Raw genomic sequence first — 24308 nt, forward strand, 5'->3', positions numbered from 1 at the left:
TGTTGATCAGACACAGAATATTTTAAAATTCTTAAAACATCTTGAAGATAAGAAGCAAAATGTGACACTGACAGACAGGCTAGTCCGTACCATACAGGAGGCACACCCACACCACCATGTACATCTGGTTGACTGGGATTGATTGTAATCACATAATAGCGTTAACTTTATGCTGTTGTTTCCAAATATTATTGAACTGCAATCTTTCTAAACAAGTCATGGAAATTGCCAGAAACCTGATGATTTTATGACTGAATATGTTACGATCAAAACTTCCCTTTCTTTCAGTTAAATTTTCTGATGGGAAGCAACACAATCATTTAGTGTGAAATCTGATAAGCGATATTGATGATGGGTACAGTGACGTAATTCGTAAACAAATCTAACGTTAGTAACTATTATTTCTGTAAGTGATCCTTATATATCAAGTACACCTGTCTTCATAGCAAACAGAAATCTGAGGCAGAGTTTTGCCATGAATGAATGCATCATTTGACTCCACGAATTTTAAAACACTCGCACAGCTCAGAGCGCCCGCAGGGGGTCGGAAAAAATCGATAATCTTTTCAGTAAACTTTGCAACACTATATAGTCAAAATAATTGTACCTGTCAATGTACAATGTACAGCTACATAGTACAATTACTACTACTAAACACTTCGTGGAATGATATATTTACTTTGGACTGTACAGTGTATTATTTAAGCAATAAGCCACCCCTGGAGATGGTATACCAAGAGGTTTTGACTCGACCAGTGAACGAATAGCGATAGCGAGTGCATATATTGAGTTAACTGGTCAAAACCGAGTGGTATACCTTCCCCAAGGGGTGGTTTATCGCTATTATATTATACTAATATATTGAAAATATCGTTTTCTCGTTTCATAAGCGCCTCTGTGACTAATTTGCATACCAATAAGCTACTTTCAAGACAGCTGATCTTGGCCTCAACCATGACGTAAACTTCGTGCAGCGACTGGATCTATTTTATCTGCTAGTCCTTTCTAGGGATAATCTGTACATTGATCGGCTCATTAAAAGTGCACAGTGATGAATAAACAACCTGTTTGACTCAAGGTATAAACTTGCTTCGATCATTCCCGGCCGAATAATTCGTGACTCGGTGAAGTGAGACGATAGACATGGCGGCAGGTTGATATTACAATGTATTTATATTACTGGAAGTTACGTCGGTAGATTTTCGGGTTTGAGGATTGATGACTGATACTCTAGGACAGGATCCCAGACAAATTTCTATTTAGATTAACGGTAAGTCGGCCAGTGTAAGCTTACACTTGCTTCATTTTATGACAGGACAGGACAGCTCACCAATGTTTCCGCCCCTGGGATCGATCTCGTCCTTAACCTTAGTACATGTAATAATAATAATAATCTTTATTGATACTGGATAGTTCTTTAAGCATATAAACACTTGTCTCCCAAGAAGTCCAGTGAGGGCCATCCCTCATGGGTTCAGAGTTAATGCAGGAGGAAACCGGAGTACGCGGGGAAAACCTGCGTTGTTCGGTAGAGTCAAACTGAACGACACTCTTCTTACTTACAGCGTGGTGGGGTTCGAACCCCGACCGCAGTGGTAAGAGGCAAGTGGTTTAACCACTTGGCCACCGACAACCCTATGTAGTAGGCGATGATTTGTACAAATACGTGATGACTTGGTAGCTTTCGAAATTTCCTTCATAATTTCTCATAAAATATTGTCTCATTGAGAGAAAATCCTCCATCAACAATTCACAGAGTTCACTATCAGTATCACGGCGGACTACAACTCACGCTCGTAGACGAACAAAATTTGGACGCATGCAACCCCCTCATTTTAGACGTGCTCGCTCGATGTCTAGACCAATCAGATCTCTCGATTTGCGCCATCAATATACTGGTATAATATAATACATTATGTTACATGAATATGCTGAACGGCCAGCAAGGGATATTTGTTACACTTCGGTGAAAATCTACGACGATTAAAAAACAGCGGCGATTTCGGAATAGTATTACAAATGTAGTAAGGCACATTGCAAATAGTTTTCAGGGAATGAACTCCCTTATTTGAGTATACATTTATGTGCCGCCCCTTTTGGGCTCGTTTTCTGGCCCTTTGGTCTAAAATCGAGTTCCGGTCAGGTTTTTTTTCGAACTCAAGAGTCTAAAACGAGTGATCTTTACATTATTTTCGATTTTATTTGCCATGGTCTAAAATGAGGTCCTTTGTCCTTTGCCAACTCATAATTGCCATTAATTGCCCCAAAATGTTTCCTCCTAAGGAAAATGTATTTTGTCTAAACTTTATGCTTTTAAAAACCTGTAAATTAATGGTCTAAAATGGGATATTGATATTTGGTCAAACTGGATCTAAAATTGGGCCTAAGGTTTCCTGCACTGACGACACACCCCTATCAGAGATGGCCACTGGTTCCGCCCCGGGAGAAATATAGGTAAAAGTCAAACTAGTCCGAAACGTGAAGTCACAGTCAGTTACACTGGCATATTCGTATAGAAATAAACAGTTTACGTTCGAACAAACGCTAGTGGATTCCTGAGGATTTTTCACACTGATCTATGTTTTGTCATTGCACAGAACTGCTGATATTTAGACTTTTGTCGACAGGGCACACTCCACAGTATAATGACATACGTTCGATTTGAATGATTAAAGTTCAGCTATTTAAGTGTGCATAATTAGTAAGAAATAAAATAATACTTATTTTATATTCATATACAGAGGAGTAACCAAAATCCAAACTGTTACAACTTGAGTTTGAATGAGAAATATCGCAAAATTAGTTATGTGTATTAAAACTTCGCCTTCAGTGATATTCAACAAATTACTTTCTTAAAGTACAAAAAACAAGAATGAAAACACTACTAAATTTAAAAGACAAAATTCTTTTGACAAAAAATAAAAGACGTCAACGATTTCAAAGTCTGATGAGTACACTCATCAGAGACTCGACAAAGCAATTCACACTATATACTGAGTAAATATACCATTTGGGGATACTTTCGTGCTTTGTTTTCACCGTATAGCTGTTAATGTTAACCCGGAACTTGACACGCGATATCATCATGTTAACCTAGATTTGAAATTTACGAATATCAATGTTGATTTTAGCATGAAAACAATGAATTTAGGAATACAGGCGGGGTAAAATAGACATTGAAAATATGAATTTTAAGAATACAAATATGATTTTATGCAAAAAAACGTTAACGTTTTCTTGAATATTATATTACAACACATGATCTGCCATATACCTGATATGTCCCTTACTATACGTTACGTTCAAATTTACAAAATCTAATAACTAGTACAGTTTGAATATGGTGACAGATTGAAAACTTAGCTTTCGCTCAAGATTTAAACTTGTAACTGCAATAATAGGGATAATACTGACCACTAATCAATACATATAATGTTTGTATAAGTAATTGACCGATTTGTAGTGAATACATTTGTGGTTGCTTTATGGAAAAAATGTCCTAGTTGTAGCAAATACAGCTTAACTTATATAAGGCTCTTTTAGACATAGCTGAAATTCTATGCATCAGTCATCAACATTGATATTCGATGTGATATTATGTTGTTGGATGTTTTATAGCATCAAAATACATGTTCCACATAACCTGGCAAAACACTAAGTGTTGTTATTCGTGATCCAATGTTATAAAGCAAAGTTTTCATGATAATCACATAGATAGGCGCTAGTCTACACATAGCAATTCGGAACTAAGGGATATCAACAATTCCCCGAGTCCATGGCATTTTTGACCAATAAAAAACAAAGATTCAATAAAAAATAAAGAGTCACCAAGTACTTTCTTATTTTGAAGTTTCTGACATTGATATTGTCTAACCTAAATTCAATTTACATTACCAGAATAAAATCAACTTATATCGAATATTCTACCATCTAGACACCAATGGAAACATTCTAACTAAATACCACACCAATCTGCTTTGTAATTTCTGAATCTAATTTTGACTGTAATACACATTTTGAAACCAAATTTGTACATCAAAAATGGGATCATCTTGTCATGTCGTTTCCAGCTTCACGTATGTAGAAAATATCCCCAACGAGAGTATCGAAACACTCAATTTATCAGGTAGTTTTGGGGGCGGCCAAAAATGTTGCTATGAGTATAAACTGTTTGCTAGAATCTAACACATATCATACACTGACGATTATATAAAGGGAATACCTTAATTATGATAAACAAATATTTATCAAACTCACCGATGGTGATAAGAGCCAAAGATAAAATCATTGACAGTGGCATGACGAATTCATAAACGTACGGATCCCCTAAAACTTTCAGCTAACTTCAACTCGTAAATAAAAGATGTATTACATTTCAAAGACTTCAATTGGCCTTCTCAGGTACCACTCGCGTATGGTTTTATATTTAGTTTTGACCAATCTTATATCATTCAGGTGAACATGTATACGTGGTATCACGTGTCACAAGTTCCGGGTTCGCAGGTACGGTGACAGAAAGAAAGAAAATGTCCTCAAGTGACATATTTACCCAGCATATAATGCATACATTCATAATCCGAAATACAATGACTTGACGAATTGCTTTGTCGTGCCATCGACTAGTACATACAGTCAACAGACCTTGAAAACGTTTAGGGCAATGTAATATAATTATATCACTTCTGAAGTTCCTGGTTCAGTGTACACCTAGGTTGTTTATCACGCATGATGTTACCAACAAACAGTGTAACTAAGGGTGATCTGTTTTTGTTACTCATCTCCAGTGGAATAGTCAGGCGGGGCGGGCGGACGAAATAAAAAAAAGGGAGCAAGGAAAAAAATATGTATTTTTTTCAGTTCTATTCTCTGTTCTTTTTCTCCTTTCAATTCAGTCTCTCTACAACTTCTTTCCTCTTCTCTTTATTAAAATAATCCAATTTCCATTCCTTAAATGACAAAAGTAACTAAAAAGTTTTGTATATTTTTGAATTCATGATAAACTTCATCATGAGATGTAAACAGTCTTCCAGCAGTTGTATGTATTTTTTCAGTTCTATTCTCTGTCTGTCTGTCTGTCTGTCTGTCTGTCTGTCTGTCTGTCTCTCTCTCTCTCTCTCTCTCTCTCTCTCTCTCTCTCTCTCTCTCTCTCTCTCTCTCTCTCTCTCTCTCTCTCTCTCTCTCTCTCTCTCACTCACTCACACACATCAAAATACAAGTTATTCAACTTACCGTCCAGTGTAAACGCCAACAGTAAAAACTTAAATGGCGCCATGGCATTACAATTTCACGATCGAGAATTAAGCCGGCATAAACGCATGGGTATAAGGGGAAAATTTCGTCGAGACGCAGTAATAAAGTAAACTCAATCAGCGAGATAACAATCCCCTTATCCTGTGTGCAAACTCTATTTCATAAACAAACATGTGTATTTACGATGGGGAAATTGAAGTGACTCGTCTGATTTTATTTATAAAATTGACTGAGCTAATGTCATGTGGCGTTGTCCCTACTCAGGTGAATATAATGGTGGTATCACGTGTCACAAGCTCCGGGTTCGCACCTATCGTGAAAGCACCACAACAAAGAGTCCTGTAAATGATATATTTACTGAGTATACACACGTAAAGCATACATTCATCATCCGAAATATATTGACTTTCTGTCGTGTTACGGACTAGTACAGTCAACAGACCTTGAAATCGTTTAGGGCAATGTAATATAATTTTATCACTTCTGAAGTTCCCGGTTCAGTGTACACCTAGGTTGTTTATCACGCATGATGTTACCAACAAACAGTGTAACTAAGGGTGACCTTTTTTTGTTTCCCATCTCCAGTGGAATAGTCAGGGGGGGGGGGGGGCGGGCGGACGAAATAAAAAAAATGGGGGAGCAAGGAAAAAAATATGTATTTTTTCAGTTCTATTCTCTGTCCTTTTTGTCCTTTCAGTCTCTCTACAACTTCTTTTCTCTTCTCTTTATTGAATTCCTTGTTACAGGTCTCCTTCCTTCATTGTTACAAGATTTACAAGTTAGTAGAACAACTTTGTAAGAAGATGAATACTTATCATCCTGATGGGTGTATATCTGTAGCCATGAACTATTGTATGATTTTATCAGGAGTACTAATTAATACAATCGTCCTATTAATCAAAGTGGCATTGACATCGCTTGCAATTCTTTCAAGTTATCCAATGTGAACTTTAGTATGTAACTGTTTGAAACACTTGCATGATTGTCATCAGTGTGCAAGAGGAATTTTCATTTCTATAAATCATTACTTCTATGAAACATTTTTCTTCAACGTGAACTTGTCAAAATAATCAATAACATGTAAACATTTCTAGAACTCAGTACTCCTTTGGGATTTACTTATAAAAGTAATAATGTAAACATCGGTAACATGCCATACAAGTCTTGGCTGACTTTGCAGTACAGTAGATATTACGTAGTCGCCATGAGGAACGTCTGATGTTCGTTCGAACCTTACAATCGTGCTGTGTTGAACTCAGGGGTCGGTCGGAAATAAAAAAAAGTTGTGTTTTCTGATGTCGGAGCTGCAAATTGGGGTCGGTCGGGAGATGAGAAAGAGAAAAATAAAAAGGGCCACCCTATGTAAACATCAACTTATTGAAATATTAAAATTATTTGCAGACACTTTAACATATAATTTGCCAACAGTGTTGTCATGTTCTTAGCTGTCTATCAAATTCCTTTACGATGATACATGACGATGTTATAGAAGTCTATATAATTTTGACAAACACGGGTTATGTTTTTTTAGACTGAATTTAATATCATTGTTAAGTTGTGGCGGCAAATGTATGAACATTAATATCACATGTATTACAGATTCCATGTAATTCTTAGGGAGGGGTTATTCCCTTAACACGTATACTACGGCCTTTATTTCCGTACGAAAGTAGCGGACACCATTAAATGCATATATGTTCGCTCATGAAAATATACAATTACATTAAGAAATAAAACGTACATCACAGAGTTTAAAGGACATGTGCTTGCAAACAAAGCGAATTTATAATCGAAGAATATACGGTAACAAGCAGAATTTGCGACTAGGGGGAGGGTTAAGCATAAAATAGGCACGTAAAAATGGGGCGGAGAGGGGCTTCAATACCCTGGTGGTCTGAGGGGTAAATAAAATATTCGCCCACCATTGTTTACCTTGGATTTATTAATTACGAAACCTCTTGCAGTTTTTCCATAATAATATACAGTTCTTAAACTTTTATTTTATTATTAGGTAGGAGATAGCCATTAAAATGTGTGTTGCAGCTGCCTTGACATATCACTGTACATAAATATGACGAGTACAATAGGCAATGATATTACTGGAGAGTAAAAGTGAAATCTAGAGAGCGGCCATTTAGATTGATATTTTCAAATTGTGTGTGGCATTTCTACCAATAAAGGAAAAGTAGGCCATGAAATTTATGCCTGGCACAAGTATGGCGTGATCGTGACAGGACCCTGTCAGTAGCTTTTCTAGTACAGAGTAAGTGCCAGGGGACATCAAATTTACACAATGGTCGCCACCCACCTAACCTGTCTTGAGGGTAAAGAGCTGCACAAAAACCGGCGCCTGATAAAGTCAATGTTGATGTTATCGGACGCAACTCAGAGTATGATCGCGAATTGCGAATAGGAAAACAGAAAAAGATCTGTGTGCTTTCTAAAAGAAAAATGCACGGTATAACTAGTTGGCCTAAAAAAAATAATTGTTTGATTCCGGTTACCAGACCCCACGTAGCTCTTCACTGCCGACCCTAAACTTATTTTTTTTACCTATTCGAGAAAAAAAATAAAATCGAAAAAATTGTGTGAAATCTCATGGGTAATAGTGGATGCGAAACTGCCATCAAGTTAGAAAGACACTCTGAAACTGTTTTTTTTTTCAAAATCTTTAATGGCTGTACATCTGATAAACAACGCAGAGATCATTCGGAAAGCAATGGGAAACCTGAACTAGACTCTCACACATAAAAAATATAATAAGATGAAATAAAAATTTACCAACTCCACCTATGCTGAAATTGAGCGTAATCGGAACCTCACAATTTTTTTGACTAGGACTTAGTGATAATACATAAACTTTACGGGTCTTAACCGAACAAAATAGTCACCAGTGTGTGTGTGTGTGTGTGTGTGTGTGTGTGTACGTTTATTTATTTATATTTAAATATATATCACATTGACACAAACAATCTGACATCATTTATTTACTTTAAAGTTTAATAACAATTATTAAGTGTTCAACAAAATATGAGCAATAACATTCCACCATTAAATTATAGCGTAGTCGGGACTTTGCAACAGATAGATAGTGCGATTTAAAAAAAATCAATTGAAGCTGAACTACATCATATTCAAAAACTTTGAAATAAAAAGCTACAATGTATTAAACCCAAACCATTCTCGTAAGACAGAGTACATACTGTTGTTAACGCAACGAAAATATATGAAGAGCATGTTTTGGACGGTTCTATAAAGAGACCTTTGGTTAACAACTATGACCCAAACGTGATATTTGCTTTTCACTTCATATACGACATGGATTCATGGAGAAATTAGATTTGGCAACAAGACCAAAATTGGCAATATCTGGATGGGAGATATTCGGACAGCAACAGACTCTGAGAATGGTTCTCGGCAAGACTTGCCATCGGTATCTAACTTGTAATTCTCGTTACATTCACAGTAGTACGATCCTTCTGTATTGAAACATCTGTGATCGCAGCCATCGATGCCCGTTGAACACTCATCCATATCTATTGCAGTTATTGCGGAAAAGATATAAAAAAGTCATTATTCTTCCAAGTATGAGGATTGTGAATACCTTACTCGTGATATCGTACACTGTGAACAGTATTGCATCATCTCTGGATGAATGTGGGTTTTTAAAACTATACCATGGAGGTAAGAAAGACTTTGAATTCCTATCTCTATGCTGTATACCTAGTAAATCAAATGGAATTGATTTACGGGTCTGGACCCAAACAACTAGCCTCCTCAACATCATGATTTTGTCCCGTTTCTTTACTGGTTATGGTTAATATCGACCATCGATTTACATGTGTAATGTCTAATTATTGGTATTTTATCAGCTTGTACCTCCCGGAAGGGGAAGTTATGTTATTCTTTTGTCTGCCTGTGTGTGACCATGTGTGTGTGTGTGTGTGTGTGTGTGTGTGTGTGTGTGTGTGTGTGAATGACCTCAATTCTAAAACTGCTGGGTATTTGATATGTGGTGGGATGTTGCTTATTGAGTCTTAGTAGTTGGGAGATTGTTCAAAACAAAATGATTGTTTTAGTAGTATGCAAATTAGATCAAAAAGTGATTTTTAGCACAACTAATTATAAACTGATAAGATTTAGTACTACCATAGGCATGGCAATGTCTCTGTGTGTGTGTGTGTGTGTGTGTGTGTGTGTGTGTGTGTATGTGTGTGTGTGTGTGTGTGTGTGTGACAAGACATAAGACAAAGGTGTTACCTGTACATCCTGGTGTAAAATTCATGTTTGGTGATACAAAACCTTTATTGCATTCACGTTCAGTACCTACGGTAACAAATAATATGCGTGCACGTCATACACAACTTGATCTAAATTACGCAATACAGGGTAGCAATTTGTTCACTTGAACGACAACATCCTTACAATATCAATGCAAACAAACACATAAATAATTTAAAGTATATTTACGACAACCTTCTGTCGCTATTACGTTATGACCTATCATTTACCAGTATGAGTTATGTTCGAATTGCATCATTATTATTTTCATATAAGCTGATTTAGTTCAAATAATCGCCACGACACATACATGTACACACCATTCCTAAAAAGAAAAACTCTTGAGTTTCTGTATCAACTGTCCAGTTTTCCTATCAACCGCAAGCCATACCCAGAAATAATAAATTCTACAAGAACACGCTGTCTATGTTGTTTTTATCGCACCATTATTTGACATTGATATTTTACAATCAACTAAATACCAATATGATGATATGATATTGTTTAGTTCGATAATCAACAAAACATATTCCCTGGATGATCGTTTCTCACGTACCTGCACAGTAGGCCTCTGAGCATCCTGCCGTTCTCACAAGGTAATAAACGTAGTATGAAGTACAGTTTAGTATCTGAATCCCGTAACTTTTATAGCAGACCTGGTTCAAATAATCGCCGCATACAAATCTATCGACGATTCCCTCACCTACCGATGGATGTGTGCCGTTAAGGTACAGAGGAATGTGTGTACCACAGCGGTAGAGCGGCAAATTGGTACGTGTTGTTAATTCCCCTCCAGCTCCACTCGTGAATCTATACCAGCCGTTGTATGTGTTACGGTCACACAAAAGATTCGTATACGGTGATGGTACTTCAAAGGACGTACTACGTTTGGATTCATCGATGGAGATGTATTCGGTACAAGGGTTCAAACCAGAAGTAATGACAGTCACTGTAATTAACAGAACAGAGTGTAATCGTGATAGATTTCAACAACAAAAACTGGAGCGGTGGAAGCAGCTTTGCTTAAACAGTCGGTAGGTTTTTGTGCAAACGCGGTTGGAAGTGTGGTGCCCGAAAGTATCCAAAGACATGTGACATTCAAAGTGACAAAAATGTTAGGAGGCATCGACAACAAATATTATACACAAAATGCAAATCACCTGTTTGCTCTCTCTCTCCCCCCCCCTCTCTCTCTCTCTCTCTCTCTCTCTCTCTCTCTCTCTCTCTCTCTCCCTCCCTCCCTCCCTCCCTCCCTCCCTCCCTCCCTCCCTCCTCTCTCTCTCTCTCTCTCTCTCTCTCTCTCTCTCTCTCTCTCTCTCTCTCTCTCTCTCTCTCTCTCTCTCACACATCAAAATACAAGTTATTCAACTTACCGTCCAGTGTAAACGCCAACAGTAAAAACTTAAATGGCACCATGGCATAACAATTTCACGATCGAGAATTAAGCCGGCATAAACGCATGGGTATAAGGGGTAAATTTCGTCGAGACGCAGTAAAAAAGTAAACTCAATCAGCGAGATAACAATCCCCTTATGATGTGTGCAAACTCCATTTCATAAACAAACAGGTGTATTTTACGATGGGGGAAATTGAAGTGACTCGTCTGGTTTTATTTATAAAATTGACTGAGCTAATGTCATGTGGCGTTGTCCCTACTCAGGTGAATATAATGGTGGTATCACGTGTCACAAGCTCCGGCTTCGCACCTACCGTGAAAGCACAACAACAAAGAGTCCTGTAAATGATATATTTACTGAGTATACACACGTAAAGCATACATTCATCATCCGAAATATAATGACTTTCTGTCGTGTTACGGACTAGTACAGTCAACAGACCTTGAAATCGTTTAGGGCAATGTAATATAATTTTATCACTTCTGAAGTTCCTGGTTCAGTGTACACCTAGGTTGTTTATCACGCATGATGTTACCAACAAACAGTGTAACTAAGGGTGGGCGGGGCGGGCGGACGAAATAAAAAAAAGGGGGACAAGGAAAAAAATATGTATTTTTTCAGTTCTATTCTCTGTCCTTTTTGTCCTTTCAGTCTCTCTACAACTTCTTTTCTCTTCTCTTTATTGAATTCCTTGTTACAGGTCTCCTTCCTTCATTGTCACAAGATTGACAAGTTCGTAGAACAACTTTGTAAGAAGATGAATACTTATCATCCTGATGGGTGTATATCTGTAGCCATGAACTATTGTATGATTTTATCAGGAGTACTAATACAATCGTCCTATTAATCAAAGTGGCATTGACATCGCTTGCAATTCTTTCAAGTTATCCAATGTGAACTTTAGTATGTAACTGTTTGAAACACTTGCATGATTGTCATCAGTGTGCAAGAGGAATTTTCATTTCTATAAATCATTACTTCTATGAAACATTTTTCTTCAACGTGAACTTGTCAAAATAATCCATAACATGTAAACATTTCTAGAACTCAGTACTCCTTTGGGATTTACTGTATAAAAGTAATAATGTAAACATCGGTAACATGCCATACAAGTCTTGGCTGACCTTGCAGTACAGTAGATATTACGTAGACGCCATGAGGAACGTCTGATGTTCGTTCGAACCTTACAATCGTGCTGTGTTGAACTCAGGGGTCGGTCGGAAATAAAAAAAAAAGTTGTGTTTTCTGATGTCGGAGCTGCAAATTGGGGTCGGTCGGGAGATGAGAAAGAGAAAAATAAAAAGGGCCACCCTATGTAAACATCAACTTATTGAAATATTAAAATTATTTGCAGACACTTTAACATATAATTTGCCAACAGTGTTGTCATGTTCTTAGCTGTCTATCAAATTCCTTTACGATGATACATGACGATGTTATAGAAGTCTATATAATTTTGACAAACACGGGTTATGTTTTTTAGACTGAATTTAATATCATTGTTAAGTTGTGGCGGCAAATGTATGAACATTAATATCACATGTATTACAGATTCCATGTAATTCTTAGGGAGGGGTTATTCCCTTAACACGTATACTACGGCCTTTATTTCCGTACGAAAGTAGCGGACACCATTAAATGCATATATGTTCGCTCATGAAAATATACAATTACATTAAGAAATAAAACGTACATCACAGAGTTTAAAGGACATGTGCTTGCAAACAAAGCGAATTTATAATCGAAGAATATACGGTAACAAGCAGAATTTGCGACTAGGGGGAGGGTTAAGCATAAAATGGGCACGTAAAAATGGGGGTGGGGAGGGGCTTCAATACCCTGGTGGTCTGAGGGGTAAATAAAATATTCGCCCACCATTGTTTACCTTGGATAATTACGAAACCTCTTGCAGTTTTTCCATAATAATATACAGTTAAACTTTTATTTTATTATTAGGTAGGAGATAGCCATTAAAATGTGTGTCGCAGCTGCCTTGACATATCACTGTACATAAATATGACGAGTACAATAGGCAATGATATTACTGGAGAGTAAAAGTGAAATCTAGAGAGCGGCCATTTAGATTGATATTTTCAAATTGTGTTTGGTATTTCTACCAATAAAGGAAAAGTAGGCCATGAAAATTATGCCTGGCACAAGTATGGCGTGATCGTGACAGGACCCTGTCAGTAGCTTTTCTAGTACAGAGTAAGTGCCAGGGGACATCAAATTTACACAATGGTCGCCACCCAACTTGTCTTGAGGGTAAAGAGCTGCACAATAACCGGCGCCTGATAAAGTCACTGTTGATGTTATTGGACGCAACTCAGAGTATGATCGCGAATTGGAATTGGAAAACAGAAAAAGGGTTATGTGCTTTCTAAAAGAAAAATGCACAGTATAACTAGTTAGGCCTAACAAAAATAATTGTTTGGTTCCGGTTACCAGACCCCACGTAGCTCTTCACTGCCGACCCTAACTTTTTTTTACCTATTCGAGAAATTGTGAAGTCTCATGAGAAATAGTGGATGCGAAAACTGACATCAACTTAAAAAGAAACTCTGAACCTGTTTTTTTCCAATCTTTAATGGCTGTACATCTGATAGGAAGAAATAAACAACACAGAGACCATTTGGAAAACAATGGGAAACCTGAACTAGACACTCACACAGAAAAAAATACAATAAGATGAAATAAAAATTTACCAACTCCACCTATGCTAAAATTGAGCGTAATTGGAACCACACAATTTTTTTACTAGGCCTTAGTCAAAATACATAAACTTTACGGGTCTTAACCGAACAAGAGTCACCAGTGTGTGTGTGTGTGTGTGTGTGTGTGTGTGTGTGTGTGTGTGTGTGCACGTTTATTTATTTATATTTAAATATATATCACATTGACACAAACAATCTGACATCATTTATTTAAAGTTTAATAACAATTATTAAGTGTTCAATAACACAAGCGACCTATCGGTCAGAATAGCTCCGCTGTTTTTTTTTTAATTTAATTTTTTATTTTGGTGACATGTAGAAGTGGTTCAGTTCTTCAGCTCTTCACTATGCAGTTTTGTTTTAGTGATGTAATACTAATAAAGTGGTTACTGGTTTCATATGATGTCTCACTATAAAACACATTTTACACAGAAGTTGGTAATGTATTGTACTTTTATACCATAGTCACCATTTTATAACAAAAATCTACTGTTATGGAAAATTGCACAAAATCTCAGAAAAAAATGACTGGGAAATGAACACAAGAAAAAGAAAAAAAGAGGATTTTGAGGTTGGCTATAAATAATTCCAGTGTCTTACAGCTGTAACCTTGGAAAATTTTAATGATGAATGAAATAAACTGGGGATCTAAAATAATTTTGAGGCAATTTGAATTTCAATTTTCTAACAAATTTACAAACTCAACAACATTCAACTTGTACTAGTTGTGGTAGATATATATATAGGGAAGAAATGTATTAATTGCCATCTTAGTTTCCGTACGGCGACAATCTCAAGTACCTGGAAGAGAGTCATTCTCAGCCATACGTTACAGTGGTAACACTCGTTCATGTTTGATTACCTTTCACAAGAAAACACAACGAAATGGTTGAAGTGATCTTTTTTTTTAATTTCTTTTCATCGCAACAACAAAATCTGCGTGATCAAAAGTGTTGTAAACTAAACCAGAAAGAATTATCGGACTGGCAAAACTTCCCGATGAACTGGAGTAAGGTCCTACTAGTCCAAGTAAGCCTCGATAGTACGTGAGAAAATCGTCTCAAACTAGCGATACAACTTTCAAAATATAACTTGACATGTCTTCATTTGTTAGAGTTATACAATTCAAGACGAGTTTTCACTCGAAAACAACAATTCTGTGAATAATGACACTCTGAACGCAGCGATTTCTCGGACGATGTTACCACTGTAACGTATGGTTGACAACGACTTGCTTCCGGGTTAGTCCCTCGTGCATACGGGTGGATTGTCGCCGTACGGAAACTAAGAAAGATGGCGATTAATACATACATCGTCTGATATTTTAATTTACAGTGTTTGTTGTGACCGGCGCCTGTCAGCAGACTCTGCCATTTTTTTCATCATTCCATTGTATTTAAACCTTGTACTTGACATTTCGCAATATTTATAATTCTCAACAAAATACCTCAACATGCCTCTCGCTCGTACTCAAAGCAGCCCCGCGCGGTATGATCACTGATGACATGATGAGAGAGAACCTTTTCGGATTTACATGTAAAACGGGGAAAGATACGCAAAACATAATGCAAAATCTGAAGCCAAATTAAAGTTGTAATTATTTTAATTATTTTTACTTGCCAAATATTTGCATTTTGGAAAGGCAAGACACATTCATGTCGTTTAACTTTACATGTGAACTGTCGGCCATAACTTCAACCGCATGCCTGGCATGCCTTCCATTCGCAAGCGCAAGTTGTCTTTATTCTGATTCATTGTCATTCCAAATTGCACGACAATATAGAATTAATCACAAGTTACATGTTATCTGAAAACATCACACTTTTATAGTGGGTCTGAAGTGTGATTTTAGTGAGTACCAAGAATGTCCTGTGTTGATACTCAAGATACTTGCTGTGGAAAATCGCTCGGTCAAATGAGGTCAACTTCAGCTTCCGGTCGAATCAGGATAGAGTATGCAAATGACGATGTTGCGGACTGGCTGATTATGTAGAAGGGGTGCAGAATTGGATTTGAAGTTTACAACCCGTTTCGAACAAACGCTTGTCATTTGGGTGCCCAATGCGTAGAATTATGACTATAGCACATATTACATTGCTTGTTTGACGTCAATAGTGTCTTTTGAAAAGTGGCAGTTTACTTAAAGTCTCGTCGACTGATTTCCAATATGGCGTCGGTCATAATGCTCATTCACATATTCATATTTTTTTCATATTACAAAAAAAAATCATAAAAAATAAAAATGAGGATGTGCTGACTTGAAATTAACAAATCTGAGTAAGCTACCCCCTGCGCATCAACACGCCAGATATCAAAGCAATCTAACAAGAGGTTTTCAAGGAGTTGATGAAAATGACATTTTATGAAAAAAAATCATAAAAAATTGAAAATGGCACAGATCAACTTGGCATGAACAAATCTGAATAGCCTCCCCCTAGGGAACATACACACCAAATGTCGAAGAATTCTGACTGTCACTTTCAGAGCAGATGATGAAAATATAAAAGTTTGACGGACACCTATGATTCACTCTACTCTCTATACTCTATACAACCTATACCTAAAGCTACGCTTTCAGCTTTCGCTGACAGCGGAGCTAATAAAAATATGAGCAATAACATTCCACCATTAAAATATAGCGTAGTCGGGACTTTGCAACAGATAGATAGTGCGATTTTAAAAAACCGATTGAAGCGGAACTACATCATATTCAAATACTTTGAAATAAAAAGCCACAATGTATTAAACCCAAACCATTCTCGTAAGACAGAGTACATACTGTTGTTAACGCAACGAAAATATATGAAGAGCATGTTTTGGACGGTTCTATAAAGAGACCTTTGGTTAACAACTATGACCCAAACGTGATATTTACTTTTCACTTCATATACGACATGGATTCATGGAGAAATTAGATTTGGCAACAAGACCAAAATTGGCAATATCTGGATGGGAGATATTTGGACAGCAACAGACTCTGAGAATGGTTCTCGGCAAGACTTGCCATCGGTATCTAACTTGTAGTCCTCGTTACATTCACAGTAGTACGATCCTTCTGTATTGAAACATCTGTGATCGCAGCCATCGATGCCCGTTGAACACTCATCCATATCTATTGCAGTTTTGGGGGAAAAGATATGAAAAAGTCATTATTCTTCCAAGTATGAGGATTGTGAATACCTTACTCGTGATATCGTACACTGTGAACAGTATTGCATCATCTCTAGATGAAAGTGGGTTTTTTAAAACTATACCATGGAGGTAAGAAAGACTTTGAATTCCTATCTCTATACTGTCTACCTAGTAAATCAAATGGAATTGATTTACGGGTCTGGACCCAAACAACTAGCCTCTTCAACATCATGATTTTGTTCCGTTTCTGTACTGGTTATGGTTAATATCGAACATCGATTTACATGTGTAATGTCTAATTATTGGTATGTTATCAGTTTGTACCTCCCGGAAGAGGAAGTTATGTTATTCTTTTGTCTGCCTGTGTGTGACCATGTGTGTGTGTGTGTGTGTGTGTGTGTGTGTGTGTGTGTGTGTGTGCGTGCGTGTGCGTGCGTGTATGAATGGGTAGGTGAACACGGTAAGTGTGTGTGTGTGTGTGTGTGTGTGTGTGTGTGTGTGTGTGTGTGTGTGTGTGACAAGACATAAGACAAAGGTGTTACCTGTACATCCTGGTGTAAAATTCATGTTTGGTGATACAAAACCTTTATTGCATTCACGTTCAGTACCTACGGTAACAAATAATATGCGTGCACGTCATACACAACTTGATCTAAATTACGCAGTACAGGGTAGCAATTTGTTCACTTGAACGACAACATCCTTACAATATCAATGCAAACAAACACATAAATAATTTAAAGTATATTTACGACAACCTTCTGTTCGCTATTACGTTATGACCTATCATTTACCAGTATGAGTTATGTTCGAATTGCATCATTATTATTTTCATATAAGCTGATTTAGTTCAAATAATCGCCACGACACATACATGTACACACCATTCCTAAAAAGAAAAACTCTTGAGTTTCTGTATCAACTGTCCAGTTTTCCTATCAACCGCAAGCCATACCCAGAAATAATAAATTCTACAAGAACACGCTGTCTATGTTGTTTTTATCGCACCATTATTTGACATTGATATTTTACTAACAACTAAATACCAATATGATGATATGATATTGTTTAGTTCGACAATCAGCAAAACATATTTCCTGGGTGATCGTTTCACACGTACCTGCACAGTAGGCCTCTGAGCATCCTGCCGTTCTCACAAGGTAATAAACGTAGTATGAAGTACAGTTTTGTATCTGAATCCCATAACTTTTATAGCAGACCTGGTTCAAATAATCGCCGCATACAAATCTATCGACGATTCCCTCACCTACCGATGGATGTGTGCCGTTAAGGTACAAAGGAATGTGTGTACCACAGCGGTAGAGCGGCAAATCGGTACGTGTTGTTAATTCCCCTCCAGCTCCACTCGTGAATCTATACCAGCCGTTGTATGTATTACGGTCACACAAAAGATTCGTATACGGTGATGGTACTTCAAAGGACGTACTACGTTTGGATTCATCGATGGAGATGTATTCGGTACAGGGGTTCAAACCAGAAGTAATGGCAATCACTGTAATTAACAGAACAGAGTGTAATTGTGATAGATTTCAACAACAAAAACTGGAGCGGTGGAAGCAGCTTTGCTTAAATAGTCAGTAGGTTTTTGTGCAAACGCGTTTGGAAGTGTGCTGCTCGGAAGTATACAATGACATGTAACATTCAAAGTGACAAAAATGTTATGAGGCATCGACAACAAATATCATACACAAAATGCAAATCACCTGTTTGCTCTCTCTCTCTCTCTCTCTCTCTCTCTCTCTCTCTCTCTCTCTCTCTCTCTCTCTCTCTCTCTCTCTCTCTCTCTCTCTCTCTCTCTCTCAATATCATAATATATAATACATCAAAATACAAGTTATTCAACTTACCGTTCAGTGTAAACGCCAACAGTAAAAACTTAAATGGCACCATGGCATAACAATTTCACGATCGAGCATTAAGCCGGCATAAACGCATGGGTATGAGGGGAAAATTTCGGCGAGACGCAGTAATAAAGTAAACTCAATCAGCGAGATAACAATCCCCTTAAAATTGACTGAGCTAATGTCATGTGGCGTTGTCCCTACTCAGGTGAATATAATGGTGGTATCACGTGTCACAAGCTCCGGCTTCGCACCTACCGTGAAAGCACAACAACAAAGAGTCCTGTAAATGATATATTTACTGAGTATACACACGTAAAGCATACATTCATCATCCGAAATATAATGACTTTCTGTCGTGTTACGGACGAGTACAGTCAACAGACCTTGAAATCGTTTAGGGCAATGCAATATCATTTATCACTTCTGAAAGTTCCTGGTTCAATGTACAGCTAGGTTGTTTATCGCGCATGCTGTTACCAACAAACAGTGTAACTAAGTAAACACCAAATTGAATGTATATTTGCAAACACTTTCGATGAAACATATTTTTAAAATGTGTGATTTCCTGTGCTTAGATATCTCAGTGCTATATCTGTCTATTATAATGATATCTATATCGGTTTCTCATATATTATAATTATCATATACTGTATTTCTTCGGAGTGTGAATACAATACTGGTCACTGTGCACAAGTACGTTATTGTACGTAACAAAACATTTTTAAATATTATGTTCCAGTTGCAGAACACACTGTCGTGATAAAAGTATAAATAATACATATTCAAAGGTAACATAACTATCGGTCCCATACATAACCATGAAAAAGTTTTCGTGCGTTGTTGCACATCGTTCAAGTTCCCGTAAATCTTAGACAGTGGAGGGGGACTGCCTATGCTTAAGTATAGAATTATATTTAGAACATGTGAATTTGAATTAATTTGTGAATCACATTGTTTGAATAACATCTACATGTACTTGTTAATGTAACTCGTATTCCTGTTTGAAGTAATAGTTGGAATATGACAAATTATATGGACCCGTTACAAAGGGCGACTAAAATGAATCGTTATGACATTGTTGGCTCATATCCTATTAACGTATCACATTAATTAATTTTGTATCAGGTAACAAAATCTTACCGATTCCGATGAGATAAAATGCTCCAATCGAAAATATCACTCCTATAATACCCATTTCGTCCTTCCTCAGCGCAACCATATGAGACTATTCACTCTAGTGTTAACGATTGTGACAGTAACTTAAAGCGATTACGAAAAGAACAGGCACGGCTGTATTGAAGTATTCCTATGGACAAATGTTCGCCGCTTCCTCGATTTCACCGCAAAACATGAAACGTGAATCGTTAACTATTGCTAAACTAGTGCATGCTTTTTAATCTGTGTACGTACATTTCCGTTTTCGGATGAATTGTGGGAAGCTATACAACGTTCGGACTTTTTGAGAACGTCACGATGTATGTCCAGTCAAACTAAACAGTGTTATTTAGTCAGTGATAATTCGTAATTGCAATTAAAAGATGATTTGCTACATTTAAATAACTGTTACAGAACCTAACTTCACTATCACCAGATCGTAAGGCGTTGTCACCTTTTAAAATAATATTCACCAGCTTGGTAATTAAGCTAAAACATAGACTCTATAATAATGTGTCTTTTAAATGCAACTTCGGGGATAATTTAATTTTGAATAAAATTAAATTCCTTTTCTAAATCACTCTTAGAGACTTTTGAGTATGTTTCTATCCTTTATATATATCAGGAAAACTTGGCAAATTGGCTGATTTCCAGTTGCTTGAATTATAACATCGATACTGTAAGAAAAGAATCAAAATTTTCACTATTTCAAAACTCACACCATATTAGATTGATAAATGTCACATGTATACATAGCTAAGAAATGACACTTCATTTGGCCCTCAAGAGTTTAGAACATCATTAATATCAGTGGTATAATGATACTTACATTCGCAGCATGTACCCCAATATCCAGGATTGCATATGCACCCGAGATTTAAAGCCAAACCGCGTCCATTACAGTTATTATTTTCACACTGTTCAATCTCTGAATCAAATCCTGTACATGTGTTTCCTGAACACGAAGCTGGAGTTACGACGTATCTTGTACGGTTACGTGTATCTTCGACCGCAGTGCCACACATGGCAGAACACGTAGTCCAGGCAGACCATTCGCTCCATGTGCAGTGAACTGCTGTGCATGTTGGCGTAGGCCAGTGCAGACGGCGCCGGCTCCACGACCAAAACGCATGTGCTGATTCGCGAAAGCAAAGTATGGTTAAGACAGTGGTCAATGTCACGAATTTCATTGTTATACCAAGCACAATTATTAAATTATTGACTTTTGTTCTTTGTTCTAGCGTGTCTTCATCAAAGTTACACCTCAAAAACTCGGCCTTAAAAGTGTGTGTTTCTTTGGATGTTGATTCCGCTTTAACTGTCACAGTTGCGCCTAGTGTTTAGTGCAATTTCTATTATATTGTATTGGCTTACGTCCAAGTATCGCGTTTTTGATTTGTGTAGCTCGTGGGCCTTTTGCTACTCCTAATTTGTCTCTGTTAATATCACAAGTATACCAAGTTCGAGGACACACGTCCCAACACAAAATGGGACAATTTGTTTACCAAACAGCCAGCTAGAGTTGAACAGTAATCATAGTCAGTTTGTCCTGAGGAGAAGACCACAGCCATATTGCTGAAACGTGGACATGAAAAACGTAATGATTTGGCTGTGTGTCAATGAATACTACTTGGATAAGTAGTTATTAACTGAGATGTAAAAATATCGACCACGTTATTGGTAGATTCATTGGCACATCGGAAAATTCATAACATTATCCATAACAACGCCTATCTTAACATAAAACAATGTTACATGTAATTGACCCAGACACACTTCGGGGAGGGGAGTTCAGACAGCTTGTTTCCGCGATAACAGTACCCGAAACGAGCAATGCGCATACAAGTTCGTTTGCTTATACCAGACTACATAATGTAAACCAGATACAAACTGAGTGCTCTCATGGGCTTTTTAATATTATAAACTATTTTGATAAATTAATCTTCAAGTGACAGTATAAGTAACTATAATATTATGTGACTGTACAAACCAAGGTTGTCCGTTTCTATGATGGGCCGTGTGTTGCAATATTCAATAAAACACATACTCATCCAAAAAAAGACGTATTCGTAAAATTCATAATATGATTTTTGTAATATACATTTATATTCGTAGAATCGTTATTTATATTTAAAAAATCAATGTTTGTATTCGTAAATTTCAGGTTACCATTCGTACATATATTTTTATTTTTGTCTTTGTATTCGTTAACCTTCCATTTTTATTTGTGGTTTTCAATGTTGTTTTTGATGAATCATTTTACCTCCTGTAAGTGAGTATTATGTTATGCTTTTGTCTGTCTGTGTTCGTATGTATGTATGTATGTATGTATGTATGTATGTATGTATGTATGTATGTATGTATGTATGTATGTATGTATGTATGTGTCTAAATAACTATAACATCGATTCTAATGAAACTTACTAAACATCTTCCACATGCTCATCAGAAGAGTTGATTAAATTTTGGGAGGCATCCAATGAAAATTAACTAGTCATTTACATAATTAAGGGTTTTTAGTAATTAGGATATATCTTTGGAATGCATACTTCAAAATCAATATAATTCGGTACACATATTAACCATATACATATATTAACAAAGCACATGTGGCCTATAATGTTTGTTGATAACTTAAAGCTGTTACTTATAATTTGCGTAATTAATGAATTTCAGTAATTATTCTATTTATTTTAAGAACCCATATTTCAATTTCAATATAATTTAGTACATAATGTTACCAGAACAAAGCACATATATATCCTATAAAATTTGTTGATGTAGCTTACAGTTTTAATGCATAATTTGCATAAATAATTAATTTTGGTGATTAGTCTTTATTTTAAGATGCAAGCTCCAAATTTCATACAATTTAGTAGACATACCAATCATACAACGCACAGAAGTTTTTTGACATATAGCCTTTAACGAGTAATTTAAATAATTAATGATCTTCAGTAATTATGTTATATCGTTGAAAAGCACTCTTCAGATTTCATATAATTTGGCACATATATCCTCTAAAGCATGTTGATATAAATTTCAATTTCAATGACTAATTTGCATAATGAATGATTTTCGGTATTTAGGCTATTTCTTAAGAATGCAAACTTCAAATTTCACTTACTTTGGTGCATCCATCAGCCATAACAAATAATACGTGTTTGATGTAGTTGCTTATTTATTTTTTAATTGTGATATGTAAATTAATTAATAATCATTTTGATACTTAATGAGGCAATATCTTTTGAATGCAAGCTTGTAATATCGGATAATTTAGTACATGTGTAACAAATTTTAGGGATACCTCTTCTGTTTAGGTAACCCCCTTCAATGTTACTCTCTCTCCACTCTCTCTCTCTCTCCACTCTGTACACGGGATCGACTTGGACTTTTAGGGAATTAGCTCAAACTACACACAATGTTCATGGTTAACCTGGATCATTTGGAAGTGGCCACGGAGCAGATCGAAGCTCCTAGTCTCAGACCGTCTCTTCCAAAGACTGAATCCAAACTTTTATTATTCCATTAAATTCTTATAAACATAAAATATACAATACTCAAATGATTGGGTGATAAAGTAATCAGCACCATAAATGACTAAAACGGAAGTATTGCCGTCGCCTTAATTCAATGCAAATGATATTGACAAATATGAAAACTAGCTAAACAATGTGATCACGTCATTGTTCTTCCAACTGTCTGTAATCAGTCATTATTTGACACTGTTGATCTTTTAATAACTCAATGTTGTCATCTCAGAAGAATACTATTCGCGCAATGCAAACATTTGTTCTAAGTATTAATTCATGACAGCTGAGAGTTCACGGTGACCTCGCAAAACATCAAAACTTAGCGAATATTAAAAAGTTGTATTCTGTCATCCGTAACACATGTATTGATGGTAAAGATGTACATGTCTTTTTAAAGCTTGGTGTTGTAACTTATAAGCTATATGGTTAATTTGCATAATCAATAGTTCCTAAAATCGGCAAACTTTGCTCTACTTTTGAGCGTATCTTTTAAGGTTGCATCTTTCGTGTTATCTATTTTACTCGTGAGGTTACTCAATTATGTTGTCGATCGTAAGGTGTTGTGTATTAGGGGTTTGATTTTGTCGTTTTTGATTTGTTGTGGTTTGACTAGAATCGTTTGCCTTGTGAAGCTTCATCCCTTTCGTACATCTATAAATTTGTGTAAACAGGTGACAGTGTTGCGGAAGCGTGTGCCAGAATCATCAACTATGGAAATGATGTCGGCGTTCTATCAATAACTAATAACTAATAAACCCGTTATGCACATGCGCACATGCGTCATTATTTATGGCTAGTTAAGTCGCACATTCTCGATCTCTCCAAAACGAGCCCAGGCTAAGTATTAATTCATTTTATCTCATTTTATTGTATATTCTACATCATTTACATATTATTGAAACTTATTCACTGTTGGAAGACGAGCTTCCTATGTCAAAAAGTCTAAATTATAGTGTGTAGCGAAGGTGACATGAATGAGCA

At 36.5% G+C, this 24308-nt stretch overlaps 3 protein-coding genes across 4 annotated transcripts in view; all 3 read right to left on the minus strand.

Moving 5' to 3' along the window:
* Positions 1–4482, minus strand: part of LOC144442148 (von Willebrand factor D and EGF domain-containing protein-like) — a 141267-nt gene extending 136785 nt beyond the window's left edge. Inside the window, exon 1 of the mRNA XM_078131415.1 lies at positions 4258–4482. Coding sequence (XP_077987541.1) covers positions 4258–4300 — 43 coding nt within the window. The 5' untranslated portion in view covers positions 4301–4482. The remainder of the gene's footprint in view (positions 1–4257) is intronic.
* Positions 4483–7935: 3453 nt separating this feature from the next.
* On the minus strand, positions 7936–11261 carry LOC144442375 (oncoprotein-induced transcript 3 protein-like). The gene is made up of 4 exons (XM_078131704.1): positions 10905–11261; positions 10088–10480; positions 9511–9576; positions 7936–8786 (listed from the first exon to the last, which is right to left on the minus strand). Exons 1-4 carry the CDS (start codon positions 10945–10947, stop codon positions 8575–8577), a joined length of 714 nt encoding a protein of 237 aa, XP_077987830.1. The 5' UTR covers positions 10948–11261; the 3' UTR covers positions 7936–8574.
* Positions 11262–13832: 2571 nt separating this feature from the next.
* LOC144442432 (oncoprotein-induced transcript 3 protein-like) lies at positions 13833–19796 on the minus strand. Of its 2 annotated transcripts, XM_078131779.1 has the most exons (5): positions 19780–19796; positions 18643–18890; positions 17895–18287; positions 17317–17382; positions 13833–16754 (listed from the first exon to the last, which is right to left on the minus strand). In XM_078131779.1, the coding sequence occupies exons 2-5, from the start codon at positions 18683–18685 to the stop codon at positions 16543–16545; spliced, it is 714 nt and encodes a 237-aa protein (XP_077987905.1). In that variant the 5' UTR covers positions 18686–18890; positions 19780–19796; the 3' UTR covers positions 13833–16542. The 2 variants fall into 2 exon arrangements, with proteins under 2 accessions (XP_077987905.1, XP_077987904.1); XM_078131778.1 differs by lacking the exon at positions 19780–19796 and having other exon boundaries at positions 18643–19023.
* Positions 19797–24308: the final 4512 nt, after the last annotated feature.

The sequence above is a fragment of the Glandiceps talaboti genome, chromosome 11, assembly GCF_964340395.1.
Source record: "Glandiceps talaboti chromosome 11, keGlaTala1.1, whole genome shotgun sequence".
Lineage (NCBI taxonomy): Eukaryota > Metazoa > Hemichordata > Enteropneusta > Spengelidae > Glandiceps > Glandiceps talaboti.

Coding starts and splice junctions, on each gene's coding strand:
- LOC144442375 (XM_078131704.1), bottom strand. CDS start 10,947: ATGGTGCCATTTAAGTTTTTACTGTTGGCGTTTACACTGGACG. Junction 9,577..10,087: donor CTCAGAGGCCTACTGTGCAG/GTACGTGAGAAA, acceptor TTGTTACCGTAG/GTACTGAACGTGAATGCAAT. Junction 8,787..9,510: donor TTTTACACCAGGATGTACAG/GTAACACCTTTG, acceptor TAACTGCAATAG/ATATGGATGAGTGTTCAACG.
- LOC144442432 (XM_078131779.1), bottom strand. CDS start 18,685: ATGGTGCCATTTAAGTTTTTACTGTTGGCGTTTACACTGAACG. Junction 18,288..18,642: donor GTTGGCGTTTACACTGAACG/GTAAGTTGAATA, acceptor TGTTAATTACAG/TGATTGCCATTACTTCTGGT. Junction 16,755..17,316: donor TTTTACACCAGGATGTACAG/GTAACACCTTTG, acceptor AAACTGCAATAG/ATATGGATGAGTGTTCAACG.